The sequence below is a fragment of the Mesocricetus auratus genome, unplaced genomic scaffold, assembly GCF_017639785.1.
Source record: "Mesocricetus auratus isolate SY011 unplaced genomic scaffold, BCM_Maur_2.0 Super-Scaffold_100062, whole genome shotgun sequence".
NCBI classification, from domain to species: Eukaryota; Metazoa; Chordata; class Mammalia; order Rodentia; family Cricetidae; genus Mesocricetus; species Mesocricetus auratus.
Window position 1 is genome coordinate 1552346 of NW_024429234.1, and position 20061 is coordinate 1572406.

The 20061-nt window shown below is 47.8% G+C and overlaps 2 protein-coding genes across 2 annotated transcripts; one reads left to right on the forward strand and one right to left on the reverse strand.

Moving 5' to 3' along the window:
- Nucleotides 1–3612: 3612 nt before the first annotated feature.
- On the reverse strand, nucleotides 3613–5636 carry Thap11 (THAP domain containing 11). Its single transcript, XM_005076305.4, has one exon. The coding sequence runs from the start codon at nucleotides 5198–5200 to the stop codon at nucleotides 4292–4294; it is 909 nt and encodes a 302-aa protein (XP_005076362.1). The 5' UTR covers nucleotides 5201–5636; the 3' UTR covers nucleotides 3613–4291.
- Nucleotides 5637–13026: 7390 nt separating this feature from the next.
- Cenpt (centromere protein T) lies at nucleotides 13027–20061 on the forward strand. The gene is made up of 13 exons (XM_013117904.3): nucleotides 13027–13181; nucleotides 14586–14679; nucleotides 14823–14910; nucleotides 15030–15126; nucleotides 15228–15364; nucleotides 15500–15536; nucleotides 15838–15986; nucleotides 17572–17772; nucleotides 17972–18124; nucleotides 18699–18777; nucleotides 19398–19568; nucleotides 19651–19755; nucleotides 19831–20061. Exons 1-13 carry the CDS (start codon nucleotides 13069–13071, stop codon nucleotides 19952–19954), a joined length of 1548 nt encoding a protein of 515 aa, XP_012973358.1. The 5' UTR covers nucleotides 13027–13068; the 3' UTR covers nucleotides 19955–20061.

The window sequence follows — 20061 nt, forward strand, 5'->3', positions numbered from 1 at the left end:
GAATTCGCTCTGTATCGAGGGAGCTACTTACCCCCAAAGTTGGTTGCAAACTGACTAGGCTTTTCGTGGGCCCGAGACTCAAAACGTTCCCTTAGATGGGCCATAGTTGGGAGGGGTTAACCTCACTTGTACAGGATTTTCAAAACAAAATCGTGAGTTTTGGGGGGTTTTGCCTGTTTTGGGGTTTTTGTTTTTACATATCTAGGTTTTGTATTTATTTTTACGTTATGTATATTGTTTTCCCAAGGGTGTCAGGTCCCCTGGAACTGGAGTTACAGACAGTTGAGAGCTGCCATGATGGTGCTAGGAATTGAACCCCAGGTCCTCTGGAAGAGCAGTCAGGGCTCTTAACCACTGAACCATCTCTCCAGCCCTGAGGTTTTCTGCCTTGTTGCAGCAGAGCAATTATGAATTTTGTTTTTTACATTTTATGTTGAGGAGGGGCGAGTCATGGCATATATGTGGAGGCTAGAGAAAGCTTAGAAGAATCAGTTCTTCCACCATGAGGGCCTGGAAATAAGATTCGCAGGCTTAAAGGCGTTATTGGGCCATATTATCCTCTGAGGGTTTTTTTCTTTCTTTTTTTTTAAAGATTTATTTATTATGAATACAGCATCCTGCCTCCATGTCTCTCTGCACACCAGAAGAGGGCACCAGATCTCATCATAGATGGCTGTGAGCCACCATGTGGTTGCTAGGAATTGAACTCAGGACCTCTGGAAGAGTAGTCAGTGCTCTTAACCTCTGAGTCATCTCTCCAGCCCCTTTTTTTTTTTTTTTTTTGAGACAGAGTTTGTTTAAGTAACCCTCCATATTCTGGAACTTATTCTGTAGACCAAGCTGTCCTTAAACTGCCTCTGAATGCTGACAATAAAGGTATGCCTGGTCATCACCACCCAGCCGAAATTTTAATTATTTTTTTTAAATTTTGAGACAGAGTTTATCTGTAACCTTGGAGGTTGTCCTGGAACTCTCTCTGTAGACCAGGCTGGCCTTGAACTCAGAGATCCACCTGCCTCTGTCTTCCGAGTGTTGGGATTAAAGGCGGCGCCGCCAATGCCCAGCATTTTTTTCCTTTTTTTTTCTTTTGGTCTCGAGACAGGGTTTATCTGTGTAACAACCCTGGCTGTACTGGAACTACCTTTGTAGACCAGGCTGACCTCAAACTCACTGAGATCCGCCTCCAAAGTGCTGGAATTAAAGGTGGGCCACCACCCCCCCAAGCAGAATTTTGTTTTGTTTTTGAAGACAGGGTTTCTCTGTAGCTTTGGACACCATCCTGGACCTGGCTCTGTAGACCAGGCTGACCTCGAACTCAAAGAGATCCTCCTGCCTCTGCCTCCCGTGTACTGGAATTAAAATTTTGAACCAACACTGCCCAACCTTAATTATAATTTTTTTTTTTTTTTGGTTTTTCGAGACAGGGTTTCTCTGTATTGTTTTGGAGGCTGTCCTGGAACTAGCTCTGTAGACCAGGCTGGCCTCAAACTCACAGAGATCCGCCTGCCTCTGCCTCCCAAGTGCTGGGATTAAAGGTGTGTGCCATCAACGCCCGGCCTTTAAATGTTTGTGATACCAAGGAAACTGAAAAGGACGTTAAGGGTGAGGGTCTGGTCACTTGGGAAAGTTAGGTTGAGCCAGTTATTTTTCTTTCAATAAAAATTATAATTAAAGCCGGGTGTTGGTGGCACACGCCTTTAATCCCAGCACTTGGGAGGCAGAGGCAGGCGGATCTCTGTAAGTTCGAGACCAGCCTGGACTACCAAGCGAGTTCCAGGACAGCCTCCAAAGCCACAGAGAAACCCTGTCTCGAAAAACCAAAAAAAATAAAATAAAATAAAGGCCTTTTCCAGTCAGGTTTGTGCTGAGCACATGGCTCTGCAGCCAGCCCCAAGAACCACAGGAAAAGAAAATGGTTTCAAACACCCCTAACTCTTTCCTCCAGACTGGAAAGATCTTTAGTATTTCTGTTTTGCCATAAGTAGATCTGCACTTTTGGCTGCACCCCCCTCTTGGGGATGACTGGTAAAACTAGGCTAAGCTTCTTGATTAAGTCCTGTCTGGCCAGGCCACTTGGTTTGGCTAGATATTGCTTTTACGACCCAGTCACTAAGAACTCTGCTTTACCCTGTTGGTGAAACATCTGTAGTCTTGCCATCACCACCAGGAAAACACAAGACAAGAGACAGGAGGAAAGATCCAAGGAGTGCCGCTAAAAGGTTCAAGAGAAGCAAGGTGACAGCAGCTGTCCTTTCAAAGAACAGGAGGATGGCCCAGACTGGGAACGCCCCCACTCTAAGGAAAGCACTGACACGTGAGGGTTTGGCAGTTGACCAAAATGCACTGCTGTGCTTTCACCATCTGATTACAAGCCAAAGCTAACCTTACAAAGGCAAATTCAACTCCCCAAACTGGGCACCTGTACTGCAGCTTCCTCAAGACCTATTTCCCAACTCAGAGCCAAAGGACCAGAAGGGAAGTAGACCCTGGAGTTTTGGGGACACTTCAACTGGCAAGTCACAGGGCATGTCCCCAGGCAAGGTGATTGGCCCATAAGTAACTCAGAAGTGAGTCCAACTTAACAGAGCCTAAGAGCCCATACATGCCCCAATAGTCACAGAAACAGGTGGTTTTAAAAGGCTTTGCAGACCTGGAGAGATGGCTGGATAGTTAAGTTCATACTGCTCTTTCAGAGGACCCAAGTTTTGGTACCCAGTATCCATATCAGGTGACTGACAACTGCCTGTGACTCCAGCTTCCAAGGGATCTAATTACAGGCAGCTATAATTACACAGACATATATATAATTGAAAATAACAAAAGCAACTTAAAAAAAAGTCACAGCCAGGCTGTAGTGGCCCTGGCCTTTAATCCCAGCACTAGGGAGGCAGAGGCAAGCAGATCTCTGTGGGTTTCAGGTCAACCCGGTCTATAGAGTGAGTTCCAAGACAGGCTCCAAAGCTACAGAGAAACCCTGTTTTGAAAAACCAAACAAAAAAGCATGGTGATGTAAACTTGTAATCCTAGCAACGGGGAGGTAGAGACAGGCAGATTCCCTAAGGCTCACTGGCCAGCCAGCCGAAACTACTTGATGAGTTCCAGGCCAGTGAGAAGACCATCTCTTTCTTGCATGCTGGTGTGCGCGCACTCTCCCCCACCTCTCCCCCCCTCCCTTCCTCCCTCTCCCCCCACTCCCCACCAAGGAGCTGATAGGCAAGTACTCTACCACTAAGCTAAATCCACGACCTCTAGAAGATCTTGTCTTAAAAAAACAAATAAAGCTGGCTAGCACCTGAGGAAAGACAGACAGCTCAGGAACCTCAGGCACCCAAACTACACACATGTACACACACACGTACCCAAAGATCCCGGGAGAAAATCATGAACAAACCAAGATCTTTTCATGCAGTTTCCAAACACTATGGAGTGACCTGATCAAGGAACTTTATGAGGATCTATGTGCTTTTCGTTGCTTTATGGAGAAACTTGATCCAGTCCTTTAAAACATTTCTAGTTCAGGGCCAGCCAGTTCTTTCAAATAGGTCAAGACCTATATCCCCGTATTTCAAGGACACTTAAGCTTTAATGAAAAATAAAACTTCGAAACCCAAATAAAAACCTTACTTTTTTGTTTAATTGTTTTGCCAAACAAACACAGTGAAAACTTTAGTCTAATTGTACAGAAAATAGAATTTGTAACCAGTAGCAAACATAACGAGTTAAACCTAAGTCCCTGGTAAGCTGGATCTCCATCAGCAAGTCACCCAGAGCCCTCTCATAAATGACCTTCTGGGTAGACAGGTCCTAGAAGGCAGAGGCACAGACCAACTAGTCCCCATCAGAACCACAGGCCGCACCTCAAACAGGTAAGCACGGAAAGGAGAAATGATGTTACTGATATCTCTTATCACTACACACAGCAAAGCTGTCTCCAATTGCTGGCCAACCTTAAGATGTGGTTTTCTCAAACCCGAAGTTCCCAAGAGTTCCACCTGCATCCCTCCAGGATAAGTTTCAAGTTCAATGGTTCTGAAACCTTTGCTTAACCAGAATCTGCAACATAAACTGGGGAGTGAGAGACAAAGTCATAATTGCTGGTGTCACCAGATTCTGAAGTCCCCAACTCCTACTTCAGGAAGAAACAAATGAGGGTGCCAGATGATGACCAACAGGAGTCCCGCTGCGCTAAACCTCGACACTGTCAACCAGAATATTAGGAGTTCAACATCCGCCTGAGGATTCCTTGGGCTGGAAGGAGTCACGAATTCTGCAGGTTGCTGAGGGGAACCATTCACATTCCATGCTTCTTACGGATGACAGCCATGGCAAGCAGGCGATCCTTCTCGCGAAGTTCTTCACGGAGCTTGGCCTCGGTAAGACGCAGATGGCGGATGCTACCCTTCATCTCTTTCATCTTCACTTCCATCAGGGCCAAGATGTCCCGCTGCTCATTCAGCTTGCGCAGGAGCTCCTCCTCCGTGGTACCTGACGACAAGGAGTACGAGTGATCGGAGCCTGTATCAGGAAAGCCCTCTTCCCCTACCACCACCAGCTGAGGGCCCAGAGCGCACTCAGCGGCCTCCAGGCCAGCTGTAGCAGCCTCTAGCTCTGATGCGGCAGCGGCGGCTGAGCCTTCAGCAGCTGCAAACTCAACTTGCACCGTAAGGTCGATGGGCTTCACATCGTCTCCCGAGGGAGTGGTGGGCGCCGGAGCCACGGATCCCGAAGCCTGGCTGCTGTCTACAGCGGCCTGAAGGGTGAGAAGCACGGCCGCAGAGGCAGACACCAGGTTCGGCTGCAACTGGGTGGTCTGGGCAGTGGAGGAGGACGGAGACGCCTGCTGCTGTAGCTGCTGCTGCTGCTGCTGTTGTTGTTGTTGCTGCTGCTGCTGCCTACGGCGGGCTGCCGCAGCTCCCGCAGGTCTCCGCGCTACTTTGCGCTCATTGACGCCACGCAACGGGAAGATGGTGGGAACGCGCACCGTGTAGGTCTTGCGACCGCCCTGGAAGTGAACGCTGCAGAGACGGTGGCCCGTGGTGGGCTGGAAGGTGGAGAAGCACCCACTGACGCCAGCACGGGACACGTTCTTGAGCCAGAGGCGCCGCAGCTCAGCGTCCTTGGGAAACGTGTAGAAGTGCAGTGCCTTGTCCCGGTGTGAGTTGTTGTAGCAGCCAGGTACGCAGCACGTAAAGCCAGGCATAGCTGCGACGCGCGGCCCGGCCCACCGGCCTCTTGCGCTCTTCGACGGCCGGGTCTGGCCCCCGCCTCAGCTCCTCGACGGGCGGCGCCGCGCGAGTCCCTTAGAGGCCTCTCACTATTGCCGCCCGGCGCAAGTCGTCCCGGCGGGAGCCCCGTGCTTAGAATACGATTGCTGACCGCCCGCGCCGCGCTACCCACCCAGACGCCCGCCTGCGCTCCGGAGTCGGCCCGGGGGACGCCGCGAAGGACCGCCTGGAAAGGGGGACTACGCCCCCCACAATGCACCGCGCCAAAAGCAGCTCACTTCCGGGACGGGGGCGGGCTTATTCCGGCGGCTTTCCCGGGAACATCGACATCCTGTTCAGATTCGATTATTTTCCAGATGAGGCTCATCCTAAGCGGAAGAGAAAAATGTATTCGAATGGAACGTTGTCGCATGGACTACCCCTCACAAGGACCCGGAATCCTGATGGCACGGGGCTCGTGCCTCCTAAGCGCAAGCGCTCTGGGTATAAGCACACAAAGACTACAAGTTCCATGCTGCCTCAGAAAACGTGCGGTTGCTGCCGCGGGCTGCAGCGCCACGTAAAGGAGAGGCGGAGTTTCTGCAGGCCAGGATTTGAGGGCGGTTCTACAGCCTGCTCTAGAAGTTCCCCAACCCCAGTGCCTTTGAGTGGGGGGCATTCCTTAGCCTGGAGTAAACCCGAGTCAGCCCAGAAGGCCTTCTGGTGTCACTTTCTCATATTGGGGGCACTCTTCCGACTCTCAGCTACCTCCTACTTGGGCTCACTGTCCTAAACCAGGTCCCTAATAGCTGCCTACTTACTATGTTCCAGAGTGTAGAGAGAGCACACTGAAGGTAGTTTTGAGCATTTAGGTCCACCTAGCCTTCTCTCTCCTGGAGACTGCCTAAAGTGTCTTTTGGATAATGGATAAACATGTTCTAATAGATATCTAGTCGAGAATAAATGCCACAAAGGAATCAGTTGAACGAAGAATAGGACATCCACAGAACCTATATAATAAAATTAAACATTATAAATGAGTAGTATCCATGCTTGGTCTCCCAACCACCCTACGTGGGAACTGATAAGACATAAACCTGCCATTTAAGTACCTAGAAAGGGCACCCTGGTTAAAACCACTGAATGATTACAAACTAACTTTGATAGAGAATTCCAGATTTCATTCAGCAGGCAAACAGAAAGTTGAAAGGTTTTGGATGAATACAATTTGCATTACAACAAGACAATAGTTGGTCTTCCTGCAGGGCAGTTAACAACAGTCTCTATGAGTGGGATAAACCAACCAGGCCTGGTGATGCAGACCTGGAATGCTGGTTAGATAAGAAAGTGAAACAGAGCCGGGTGGCACACACCTTTAAATCCCAGCACTCAGGAGGCAGAGGCAGGCAGATCTCTGAGTTCTAGGCCAGCCTGGTCTACAGAGCGAGCTCCAGGACAGCCTCCAAACCAATACACAGAAACCCTGTCTCGAAAAACAAAAACAAACAAAAAAAGCAAAAAGAAAAGAAGGTAAAACAGGACCAAGTTCAAGGACAGCCTGAGCAATTTAGTGAGATCCTCTTTGGAAAGAAAGAAAACAGCTGAAAAGAGTTAATAAAGCACTTACCTACCACAAAGGAGGCCCCCAGAAACAAAAACAAATAGCAACAGCAACAGGTCAAAAGCCCATATATCAGCCGGGCGGTGGTGGCGCACGCCTTTAATCCCAGCACTCAGGAGGCAGAAGCAGGCGGATCTCTGTGAGTTTGAGGCCAGGCTGTACCTACAGCCTCCAAAACAATACAGAGAAATCCTGTCTTGTAAAAACCAAAAAAAAAAAAAAAAAAAGCCCATATATCACCATTGCATTTCTAGAGATCCTTGGTTATTTGTGTGGGTTTTGCTCACTTATAAATGTTATAAAAGCCTATTTTCCTGGGTGAAGCAACTGGGGCCACAGCTGGAATCTCTTCATATCCAAAATGTAGAATGAAAGGTATGCATTAATTTCAGCGAATCATTTGTACAATAGTATAAACATAGATAGCCTGGAATGATGATTCACTTTTTTTTTCCCCTCAGAGCAGTGTTTCTCTGTGGCTTTGGAGGCTGTCCTGGAACTTGCTCTGTAGACCACGCTGGTCTGGAACTCACAAAGATCCTCCTGCCTCTGCCTCCCAAGTACTGAGATTAAACCATGCCCCTCTCTCTCTTCCTCTCTCTCCCTCCCTCCCTCCCTCCCTCCCTCTGTCTCTCTCTGTCTCTGTCTGTCTCTGTCTCTCTCTCTCTGTCTCTCTCTCTCTGTTCAGCCCTGGCTGTCCTGGAACTTATTCTGCAGACCAGACTCAGAGATCTGTTTGCCTCTGCCTCCCAAGTGCTGGTATTAAAGATGTTCAACACCCCTCCAACCCTAGTTGATGGTTCACAACTTTAATCCCAGTATTCAGGAGGTAGAGGCAGGTTGACCTCTGAGAGTTCAAGGCCAGCCTGGTCTACATAGAAAGATCCTGTATCAAAACAAAACAAATGGTATAAATATTATTTACATTAACATTGTCATATACATTTTTTGTTATGTTTTTGAGTAAGGGTTTCTCTGTATAACAGTACTGGCTGTCCTGTTTGTAGACCAGGTTGGCCTTGAATTCACTGAGATCTGCCTGCTTTAATCCCAAATAGTGGGATTAAAGGAGTAAGCCACCACCATCAGGCAAATTGTGGTATACATTTTTTAATTATTTATTTTTATTTTATGTGTATTGGTGTTCTGCCTGCATGTATGTTTGTGTGAGGGTTTCAGATCTTGGAGTTACAGACAGTTGTGAGCTGCCATATGGGTGCTAGGAATCAAACCCAGGTCCTCTGGAAGAGCAGTGGGTGCTCTTAACTGCTGAATCATCTCTCCAGCCCCCATGGTATACATTATTTTTACATTTATTGTTTATTCAAAGTAATGGGAGATATTTTATACATACATATATATTATATATATATATCATATGTTCTATGATATGTATGTGTGTAGGGAGTATAGTTTGTGTTTGTGCGTGTTCATTCGAGTGCCTGTGAGTGTGTGTGGAGGCCAGAGGTTGAAGGCAGGGTATTAATGAGTTCACTAGACCTAAGATAAATGATAAATGGGGAACAACTTACACAGATAATAGCAAAGAGCCCCTGTGGCATTCCTGCTCCAGAAGACGCAGTCTCTGCCCTTCTGATGCTATCTATGTCCCAAGAGAGAGAGTGCCTGCCCTGTGTGTCTCTACCTTCTGGTCATGTCTGCATGACCAGATCTCTGTGAGTTTGAGGCCAGCCTGGTCTACAGGGTCCAGGACAGCCTCCAAAACAATACAGAGAAACCCTGTCTTGAAAAAACAAAAAAATAAAAAACATCAACAAAACACTAAGAGAATATGGCTGTGACTGTCTAGTCTTCAACCTCATCAAAGACCTAAGAAGGAGAAAGACATTACTAGGGTAGGAAGGAAGTGTGAGCATGTGACTTCCTGAAGGTGAAAGCCAAGACAGAAACAGCAGGCTGTCTGGACAGTCACCTAAGGTCTCACAGCAACGTCGGGGTGACCAGGTTTGGCTAAGGCCTAATGTATCAGACAGACCATCTCAGAAGCAGAAAAATGGAAAGACTGTCTTACCCTGACTTGGCAAGGTTCAACAGTCTCTTTTATTTATCTCCCGCTAGCCCAGTTAGTACAGCATATCCAAAGTCCATGGTCGAGGTGGGGTCAGCTCTGTGACCAAAAGGCCAGTAGCCAAGGAGAGAACGAACTCCAAATGGAGTGACATCGGTACCCATCTTACTCTTGGGAATAGCTTGGTGCTGTCATTTTTGGGTATCATTCCTCAGGAGCCCTTAACCTTTTCTTTTTAACGCTGGCCAGCCAGGTTGCTGCAGGTATCCACCTGTCTATAACTCCCAAGCACTGGAATTATAGGCACCATGCTTAGCTTTTTTCCCCAATAGTTTATTTATTTTTACTTTATGTACATTGGTGTTTTGCCTGAATGAATATCTGTATGAGGACGTCGGGTCCCCTACAACTGAAGTTACAGACAGTTGTAAGGTGCCTTGTGTGTGACTGGAACTGATCCCAGGTCCTTTGGAAGAACCACTGATCCATCTCTCCAGCTCCCTTATGCTTGGCTTCTTACTTGAATAAAGAATGAACATATTGATTCGAATGTACAGAGCATTGGGGAAGATACTTAATTAGACTGTACCTTTGGTACTAAAATAACCTTTAATAGATACTTATATACACTTAAATAATAACAAGTAAATTGAAAGTATTACTTTGTAGTAGAATAGGAAAGGGCCTGTGTTTGATCCCTCAGCACCAAAAGCAAACAAACAAACAAAAAACATTCATAATTTCTACATTCATAATTTCTCTTCACCCCCACTGCCCTGCCCATCTCTAGTGAGAAGCAAAATCACACCACATCTCTGCTTTTAATTTTGCCTTTTCCACTACTGGCTGTCAAAGAAAATCTGATAAATCATATGTCATTCAAGTGGCTTCCTATTCTATTTATGGTGCTTTCTAAACTCCTTCCTGAAACCTCCAAGAACCCACACATATAGCCTGACCCTTGCCAAACATTTACATTCCATCCTACCATCCTCACTTCAACCCAGTGTTGTTATTGTCTTAAAAGATGACTCAAAATGGGAGGTGGTGCCGCAAGCCTTTAATCCCAGCACTCAGGAGGCAGAGGCTGGCGGATCTCTGTGAGTTCGAGACCAGGCTGGACCGACAACCTCCAAAACAATACAAAGAAACCCTGTCTCGTAAAAACCAAAAAAAAAAAAAAAAATGGGTGGTGGTGGCACATGCCTTTAATCCCAGCACTCGGGAGGCAGAGGTGGGTGGACTTCAAGACCAGCCTGGTCTACAAGAGCTAGCCTCCAAAGCCACAGAGAAACCCTGTCTCAAAAAACAAACAAACAAAAGATGGCTCAGGGGGCTGGAAAAATGACTCAGGTGTTAAGAGTACTGACTGCTCATCCAGAGAACCTACATTCAATTCCCAGCACCCACAGGGTGGCTCACAACCACTTTACCCTCAATTCTTGGAGACCAGACACCTACTTAAAGCCTCTGCAAGCGCTGGGCACAGAAGTGGTACGTGGATGTACGGGAAAAGCAAAAAACACACTAATACATAAAATAAAATTCATCATTAAAAAAAAAGATGGCTCAGTAGGTAATAGTATTTGCCACCAAGTCTCAAGACCTGCGTTCAATCCCTGGAACCCACACTGTGGAAGAAGAGAACTGACTCCTGCCTGACTCCTACAACCCATCCTCTGGTTTCTACTTGTGTACTGTGACATGGCCATACCCACACAATTATAAAATAAATAAAAAAATAAAAGCAAAAATTTAAAAATAGCAGAAAGTAGCTGGGCTTGGCAGTTGTAGTGTGCTCCTTTAAACCCAGCACTTAGGAGGCAGAGGCAGACAGATCTCTGAGTTTGAGGCCAGCCTGACCTATAAAGTGAGTTCTATAGAAAGAGAAACTGTGTCTGGAAAAACCAAAAAGAAAGAAATGCAAAGTGGTGGTCCATGTCTAGAATCTCAGCTCTGAAAAGGAGCATCAGTAGTACAAGTTTGAAGCTTGGATGGTGTACATGGAAACTTCCGGGACTGTCAAGGCTATCTTGCTTATCTAAGAAACACAAATGGATGTAGTAAATATGAAGTTTATTAAATGTTTGTATGTTTCCAGATAGGGTCTGACTTTGTAACCCAGACTGATTTGGAATTCACTGTGAGGACCAGGCTAGCCTCAGACTCCACAGAGACCCACCTGCCTCTGCATCCAGAGTTCTAGGATTATGAGCATGCTCCACCTTTCCTAGCTAAAATAATTTTTTAGGAATTAGGTTTAGGTCATTGATAGTGACCATGAAAATGTATCAATTAAAGACCTAGCAAATTTGGATAAGAGATCAGATCTAACTGGACAATTAGTCCAGTTGTTTGCCTACCATGCAGGAAGCACTAGGATTGATTATGCTAGTGCTGTATAAATGATGCATGGTGTTATAGCACTGTAATATTATCACTCTGCAGTTGTAAGTCAGAGAATCAGAAATTCAAGATCATCTTCAGCTGCAGGGTCTATAGAGAAAAGGAACACACCCTGAGCAGAGCCAAAGAAACAACACACTTTGGCCCTGCAACCAGAACTAAAGAAATGCACCCTGACCCTGAAACCAGTGCCAAAGAAACACACTTTGTCCCTGGAATCAGAGTCAGTGAAAGAAATGCACCCTGGCCCTAAAATTGGAGCCAATAGCCTAAAAAGGACCAGAAAAAGAAACATACTTTGGCCCTGAAACCAGAGCCAAATCTGACCCTAACCCTGTGCAGAAAACTAGTCAATCCTTGAGTCCTTGAGCAGGAGCTCTAGCCAATCTGAGCTCAGCATTGAAATCTGACCAACCCCTACCCTGGAAGCCCTATATAAACCCTGTGTTTGTTCAGCTTGTGGATGTTCTGCTACCCGACTGTCCTCTGCCACTTTGGTAGAGGGCAGCCACTCCTGAATTCTTCCTGCCCAATTAACCCCTTGGATGAGCTTTGGGTGAAGATCTTTTGTGGTGTTGGAGCAGAGGCGACCCTGGGCAGAGCAGAGCAAGCAGAGAGAGCAGAGCCAGCAGGACTGTAACACTTTTGCCGGGAAACCTTCCCCTGGCAGAGCAAAGTTTACATTCGCTCTCCACTCCCGGGAGCAGAGCTGAACTGTTGCAACTTCCCCCGGAAAACCTTTCCGGAGCAAAACTGCTATACTGGGCAAACATCCCCAGCTGGAGGACCCTCTCCTGCTGGAGCAGAGCCGATACACTGGGAAGCCTTTCCCTGAGGCAGGGCTGTAAGCTACTATGCTTACTGTGGCCTGTGGTAGTCCTTGGCTCCCGAGCTCCAGGATACCTTTCCATCTAAGCTGTGTAACACTCAGTATTCTGTGACTCCAGAGTGCCAGAATACCTGTCCCATCCTGATCCAACCAAAATGCCTACAGGGTCCACCTGGGATACATGAAATCCTGTCTCAAAAAAAAAAAAAAACCCTAAGCAACAAAAAAAATTTAAATGATTTAGTCCGTGTGTGATGGAACACACCTGTAATGCAAGCATAAAGAAGTGGGGTCAGGAGGTTCAGAAGTTGAAGTCATCCCAGCCTATGTAGGGCTATTGAAAACTGCTTGGGCTACATAAGACCTTGTATTAAAAACAACAAAAAATAAGTATGTATGTGAAATCACCTAAGTGTGGCATTGTGACCTATACCTGCAATCATATGTCCTGGCGTTGGTGTTTCTGGCAGGTATGAGCCTAAAAGGGTACTTGGGAACAGAACCTAGGTCCCATGCAAGGGCAGCAGATAGGCCCTACCCCTGAACCATCTTTCCAGCCACTTAGTTCCTTTTAAGATAATTATCTTTTTTTTTTTTTTTTTTTTGACACAGGGTTTCTCTGTGTTGCCCTGGGCTGTCCTGAAACTAATTCTGTAGACCAGGCTGACCTGGAACTCAGAGATCCGCCTGCCTCTGCCTCCCAAGTGCTGGGATTAAAGGAGTGCTCCACTACTGCCGGAAATCCTTAACTTTTTCCGTGAAGAAACCATGAGGTTTGAACTGGCTACATGCTTTTGCCCAGGTTTAATGTGAGTAGGCCTCCAAAACCAACTTGCAAACACCTTAGACCCGGCTCCCAGCTGTAGGACTACAATTCCCGTGGGGCTGTGTGGCAGCATCGCGAGATTTGACTCGAAAGAGGAGGCGGGAACGCGTCTCTGGCCTCAGCTACAGCAGTTAGGAGGCGTGGATACCCAGGATGGCGGGTCGCTATAGTCCCGACCCCGATCAGACACCACGTACGCTCCTGCGGCGCGTGCTGGATACAGCGGATTCGCGCACCCCGAGGCGACGGCGGAGTGTTCGGACTAAGTATGTGAGAGTGTTGACTGAGCGACTAGAGTGACTGGCGGGTGGTGGCTGTGCCTGGCTGGAAAGGAAAACCGAGTCGGAGGAGCTGAGGTCTGACCACACCCTCATCGAGTCCGACTCAGCTATGCTGTCGCACTCCCACCAGTGCAGCTCCACAGAGACCAACAGTGCTGGATCTCTAGAAACAAAGGATAAGGCTCTGTTTTCTAGGCTGGTCGACTCTACCCAGACCTAGGTTGCCCTGTCATTTACCCCTGCTTCCAGATGACTTCACCTTTCCCAACACAGTCCGACCCTCTGCGGCTCCCAAGGGAGGTCAGGAGGCAGGAACTGGGAGGATGCCTTTCTAGAGAGCAGGGCTTTGTCCGGACTTTGTCTTGAGGAGGCTTGTGAGCAGAGCGTATCGAAGTTGGCATCTGCCGGTCTGAAAGAATGCCGTCCTTTTCCAGAGGAGAGTTGTTCATGATAAGGCTTCTTTTTCCCCATGGTACTAGCGATTGATCCCAGGGCACCCTACCACCGAGCTACATCGCCTTGGCTTGTCTGTAGCCCAAACAGACTTTGAACTAGCCATTCCCCTGCCTGCGTCCCGTGGTAGCTGGGGTTACAGGCTTGGTATCACCTGATCCTTCCTCATTCCATATGTAGTACTATGTATGTATTTACTGTTAGTGTATGAGAGAGAGAGAGAGAGAGAGAGAGAGAGAGAGAGAGAGTGTGTGTGTGTGTGTGTGTGTGTGAGTGAAAAACCTGCAGAGTCAGTTGTCGCCTTCCACCGAGTGTGAACTCAGGATGTCCCACTTGGAAGCAAGTGCTTTTACCCACTGAGCATTCTGGCTAACCCCTCCGAACTGTGCCTTGGGAACACTGAGACACACTGGACTGGAGAAATAGGGCTAAGGTGACCCATTGGGAACTTATTGTCATGCCTTTTGAGACAGGGTTTCACTGTGACTTTGGAGCCTGTCCTGGAACTAGCTCTTGTAGACCATGTTGGACTCAAACTCACAGAGATCCTCCTGCCTCTGACTTCCAAGGGCTGGGACTAAAGGTGTGGGCCACCACAGCCCCGCTGTTTTTTGTTTGTTTGTTTTTTGGTCTACTTGAATTTTTACTTTAAAGATTGGAATAGGGTAGTCTTGCTGTTTGCTCCATATGTGATTAACCCCTACTCACCTTTTATTATTGTTAGGTTCACATTGGCAAACTCCACCCATTTCCACCCACTCTAGATCAGTCTTAGTCCCTATCTGCCCACACTCAGGGCTACCCTTCATCTACTGCCTTCTTGACAAAGCTGGAAATAGGGACTGTGTGAAGGCAAGCATCTGCATCTTCTAGACCCTCACTCCCACTCCATACACATACTTCTCAAAGCCTGTTTTTTTTTTTTTTTTTACACAGTGCACAGAGAACTCTGCTTCAAACACCTTCTTCCTCCAAGAGGCAGGGTAGCCAAACAAAAACAATTGCCAGGAGGCATTCCTATGTAACTAGGGTAAGTGTCCTGCCCACTCCATGAGTGACTTCATTCCATGAGTGACTTCATGGAGCCCTGAAGTAAAGTCTATTTTTGTTTTGAAGCCTGACTTGATGGGTTCTCCAGGCAAAAATACAGACTGGTGGTGTTTTCCCTCCTAGTCAGTTGTCAGATTGACTCGTGTTCAAGCCCATGGGCAGCTGGAGGAACAGACACCCCGGACCCTGCTGAAGAACATCTTGCTAACTGGTAAGTGGGTGTTAGCCTGCCAGCTAAAGTTAAGTGCTAGTCCAATAGGCAGTCCTATGGTACCCTTCTTTCTTATCCTTCTTTGTTAGAACCCTACCCTCTCCTTGTTATTGCTACAGCCCCAGAATCTTCTATCGTGATGCCAGACTCAGTGGTGAAGCCAGTACAAGTACCAGAGATAGTGGAGTCTTCCAGACGGGAAAGCAGTCCTGGAAGGTACACAGTGAAATTCCCTCATAGGCTGAGCCACCTCTTGGGGTCCCAAGAGACTAAAATTGGGCTTTTTGACTTGTCTGAGACAAACTCCATCCTTATAGCCTGGAGCTGCAACTTCCTGAACTGGAACGCCCCTCAACCCTAGCTCCAGGTCTGCCAGCTGCAGGCAGAAGCAAGCAAAGGCTGAGGTTATCAGTATTTGAGCAGGAAGTGAACCAGGGGCTGCCTCTCTCCCACGGTGAGTCCTAGGATACACCTGTGCTGTTCTTTCCCTTCTTCCTCTGGCGAGGTTGGAGAGACCTGAGAGCTTTCATGGGGCTGAGTGACTCACGATGGATTGTTCTTTTTACATTGTCTGGATGGGCACTGACAGACACACCTGGGAATGCTGATGCTTCGTCCTTGACCAGGTACTGGTCCCTGTTCTGGGGTTTGACTGAGCAGAGGCTAGAGTGGGGTGTTGACTGATGGAATCTTGCGATTGGCTTACTGTTAAGTTTTAGACTCACAGCCCGGGGCCATAATCTAAGAGTTCCTTTGGGGGAGTGGTGTCAGACTTTCTTTGTGCCTGTTTCTGTGTTTTGTTTTGTTTTTTCAAGACTGGGTTTCTCAGTGACAGTCGTAGCTGGCCTGGAACTCATCGAGATCTGCCTGCCTGCCTCTGCCTTCCAAGTGCCACCACCACTGGACTGTCTGTTTCCATCTTAACAGCTCCTTCAACCTCAGCCTTGTCCCACCTCGTCAGGCACAGTCGGTGGGGAGACCTGGTCTGGCTCGCAGACGTCCCATACGCCGGCCTGTGGATGTAGGTGTTCTTTTGCAGGATCTAGAAGATAATTCCTTGACCACAGCTCTTCCAGGTAAGGTTGAGATCCCCACTTCTAGCTTTAGGGAGAGGCTACCACTCTATTTGAGACAGACAGACAGACAGACAGAAGGCTTTCCTGAGTTCAGGGTTGCTCCACTTTTGGTAAGTGGACACTGTATGAGCCTGGCAAGGCATCGATGAAGAATTCTTTGCAAAGTGCCTTTGTTTTTGTCATGATTCTCTAGAGGAACAGAACTTAGAAAATGAATATTAATATAGAATAAGAATATAATATAATGGACATAGTGTATATGTATATATACATATGTGTGTGTATACATACACACACGCATATATATATGGAATTTATTAGAATGGCTTACAAGCTATGGTCCTGCTAGCCAACAATGGCTTTTACCAAAGGAAAGTCCAAGAATACAGTAGTTTGGCCGGGCGTTGGTGACGCACGCCTTTAATCCCAGCACTCGGGAGGCAGAGGCAGGCGGATCTCTGTGAGTTGGAGGCCAGCCTGGTCTAACAGAGTGAGTTCCAGGACAGCCTCCAAAGCCACAGAGAAACCCTGTCTCGAAAAACCAAAAAAAAAAAAAAAAAAAAAAGAATACAGTAGTTTGATAAGTCCACAAGCTGGATGTCTCAGCTGGCCTTCAGTATATACTGAAATCTCAAGGAAGTATGCTTCATTGCCAGTGAAGGAATGGACTGTGTGTGTGTGAGAGAGAGAGAGAGAGAGAGAGAGAGAGAGAGAGAGAGAGAGAGAGAGAGAGAGAGAGAGAGAGAGAGAGAAAGAGAAACAGAGAGAGAGAGAACAAACGGGCAACCAGAGTAAGCTTCCTTCCTCTGTGTCCTTTATATAGGCTGCCAGTACAAGGTGTGGTCCAGATTAACGATGTGTCTTCCCACTTCAAAGATCTGGGTTAGAAGTGGGTCTTTCCATGTCAAATGATTTAGTTAAGAAAAAAAAATCCCCAGTCATTTGGGTTTTAGTTAATTCCAGATGGAGTTAAGCTGATAACCAAACATAGCCATCATAGCCAGGCTTGGGAACCTTCCACAAACTTGGGAGGCAGAGGCAGACAGATCTCTCTTAATTTGGGGCCAGCCTGGTCTACAGAGCAAGCTCCAGGACAGCTAAAGCTACACAGAGAAACCCTGTCTCAAGGAAAAAAAAATAAAAGAATAACCTAGTCTTAGTATCTCTGTGTCTTCTGTTACTTTATATTCTTGAACTACAGGGCTGAGGGTAGAGGGTATGGTGGCTAAAGCTTGTTAGACAAACAGGTTTCATGATTAGGTAGCACTAACCTGGGACCCTGATTCCAGAGTACAAGTTCACTACTGTTTGACAAGAAAGTACTGAATAGAGGAAGAAGTAGACAGTTGAGGCTTGAGTAAGTGGTTTGGGGGGGGGTGGAAGCAAGTTGAAGAAGCCTGGGAATGTCAGAGGGAGGACCAGAGGGGCAGCAAGGGGGACAATGGAATATACAGGCTTAGAATGTAGGTTATCTCATTCTGGAGGTCGCATAGGCAGAGAAGACCCTCACGTCTCACCGCCTGCACTCACACAGTATTAGCAGGTGGGCCTAAAACACAGACTTTATCTGGCTCTTGATCTCTAGGTGACAACTGTAGAACCCCTGTTGCCACTCTGCCAGTGGATGTAGTGTTGGAAGACACCCAGCCTTTCTCACAGCCTTCGGTTGGCTGCTCCCTTGGAGTGTGTCACTCTCTGCCCAGCCCTCCTCACTCTGAGGTTAAAGGTGCTGAGAGAGCTGTGGGCCCAAGGACACGAAGCACGGGGACTGGGCTGGAGAAGCACAGTGAGTATGGGGGCAGCTGGCCTGGAGCCAAGCTTTCCTGGGTGAGAGTTGACATAGGCGGATTTCCCTCCTCCAACCCATATGTGTGCCCCAGAACCCTGGCTTAGGAGTTCCTCCTCCACCCAAGAGCAGAGTCCAGGTTGGGCACGGAGATCCTAAGTCAGTGCTATGATGCTGCCTCATCTTGTTCTCCCCTCAGTGAGCAGAACTAGCTTTGGTACTGCTCCTTTACCCTTCTCCGAGCTACAGCCTCAGCCTCCAGAAATAGGAGAAGCAGCGGGATCCCAGGAGGCTGTGGAGGCCCAGGAGCAAGAAGGCTCTTCTGGGGATGAGGCTACTCCTGGCAGGCCAGGTAAGAGGCCTAGTGCAGGCGTCAGCACGTGAGTGTCACTAACTTGTTAGGTCCTACCATACAGAAGAAAATTTGCCTCGGCTGTTTCTGGGAACTGGTAGTTTTAGAGGCCTGGGGGAGTATAAGGGGCAATCACTTGTCTAGAACCGTATGAGGGCCCTAAGAATTAAGAAAAGGGCCAGGTGGTGGTAACACATGCCTTTAACCCCAGCACTCGGAAGCAGAGACAGACCCATCTCTGAATTCAGGGTTAGCCTGGTATACAGAGTGAGTTCTAGGAAAGGCTCCAAAGCTACACACAGAAACCCTGTCTTGAAAAATAAAACAAACAAACAAACAAAGATTTAAGAAAAGCTGGGTGGTGGTGGAGCAAGCCTTTAATCCCAGAACTCAGAGGCAGATGGATCTCTGAGTTCAAGGCCAGCCTGGTCTACAGAGCGAGTCCCAGGACAGCCAGGTCTACACAGAGAAACCCTGTCTTGGGGAGAAGGAAAAAAAGAAAAGGAGACTAGACCTGTCCAGTGATGTGAGATGGTTGAGCCTGAACCCTTGTGACTCTACTCTTTCTTTGCAGCAAGTCCAGAGTTAGCCTCCGGCACCTATGAGCAGCCACATCTGTCTCCCGAGCAGCCCCCACTACCTGGAGTAGCCGTGTAAGAAACCCCTGTTGTTGGGAAGGGGATATCCTGAAGCTGGCATTGTACATATTTAAGTCCTCCTAGATTTGCAAATGATTGCCAAGCATAGCAACTCAAGCCTGGTAGTGATAGCCTGCCTATCTGTCATCCTGGTACCTGTCTCCAGGAGTGTAGAGGAGCCTGGGTGAGGGAGAAGCTCCTAGGTCAGTATATAATCATAGAAGGCTTCCTGGAGGACGTTAGCAGGCTTGCACAGGTAGTGATGGATTCCTGAGGGGAAGAGACTATCCAATTTAAGACCTGAGATTTAACAAGCTTGAGGAGGTACCTGAATATATGTTGAAGTTAGTCTAGGATATTGAAGGATCAGGGTCACAGGGAAACAACAGGTCTTTTGTTTGTTTGTTTGTTGTGAGACAGGGTTTCTCTGTGTAGCCCTGGCTGTCCTGGAACTTGCTCAGTAGACCAGGCTGGCCTGGAATTCACAGAGCTCTGCCTGCCTTTGCCTCCCCCACCTCACCCCTGACTGATAGGTTTCTTGTTCAGTCTACAACAGTCCCTGTTTCAGCAGAGCCAGAAGGACTTGTCCTCTAGTAAGGACAACTGTTCAGTCACTCTGTCTTCTCCTTCCTCAGTTCAGAGCCCCTGGAGTCTGTGCCAGCCAGGCTTCCATCCAGGACCCAAACTGTAGGTCCTAGACACCACCAAGACCCCTACAAGGCTGGACTGAGCCATTATATGAAGCTCTTTAGCTTCTATTCTAAGATGCCTGTGGAGAAGAAGGCTCTTGAGATGGTGGAGAAGTGGTGAGTCTAGCATATGAGTGGGTAGAGGTGCTGTTTCATAAAGCAGACTGTTCAATCTGCTCCATTCCAATCTTCTTGGTAGCCTAGACAAGTATTTCCAGCACCTTTGCAATGACCTGGAGGCATTTTCTGCTCACGCTGGCCGTAAGACTGTGAAGCTAGAGGACTTGGAGCTGCTGTTGCGACGGTAAAGTAGGCATAAAAGCGAGGGTGAGCGTGGAGTGCTAGTGCTGGCTCTGACTGACCTTTTCCTCTGATACAGGCAGGGCCTAGTCACTGATCACGTCTCCCTGCACGTGCTCGTGGAGCGGCATCTGCCCCTGGAGTACCGACAGCTGCTCATCCCCTGTGCATTCAGTGGCAATTCCGTCTCCCCTGCCCAGTAGTGGCCAAGCCTTAACACTTGCCCTCTCCCTACCTTGGACACCTTGGACCCACACAGTCATCAAGGTCTCCTTCTCATCTCCCAGCACCAATAAAATTTCACAAATGG

Coding starts and splice junctions, on each gene's coding strand:
- Cenpt (XM_013117904.3), top strand. CDS start 13,069: ATGGCGGGTCGCTATAGTCCCGACCCCGATCAGACACCACGTACGCTC. Junction 18,125..18,698: donor GGCTACTCCTGGCAGGCCAG/GTAAGAGGCCTA, acceptor CTTTCTTTGCAG/CAAGTCCAGAGTTAGCCTCC. Junction 19,756..19,830: donor TTGGAGCTGCTGTTGCGACG/GTAAAGTAGGCA, acceptor CCTCTGATACAG/GCAGGGCCTAGTCACTGATC.
- Thap11 (XM_005076305.4), bottom strand. CDS start 5,200: ATGCCTGGCTTTACGTGCTGCGTACCTGGCTGCTACAACAACTCACAC.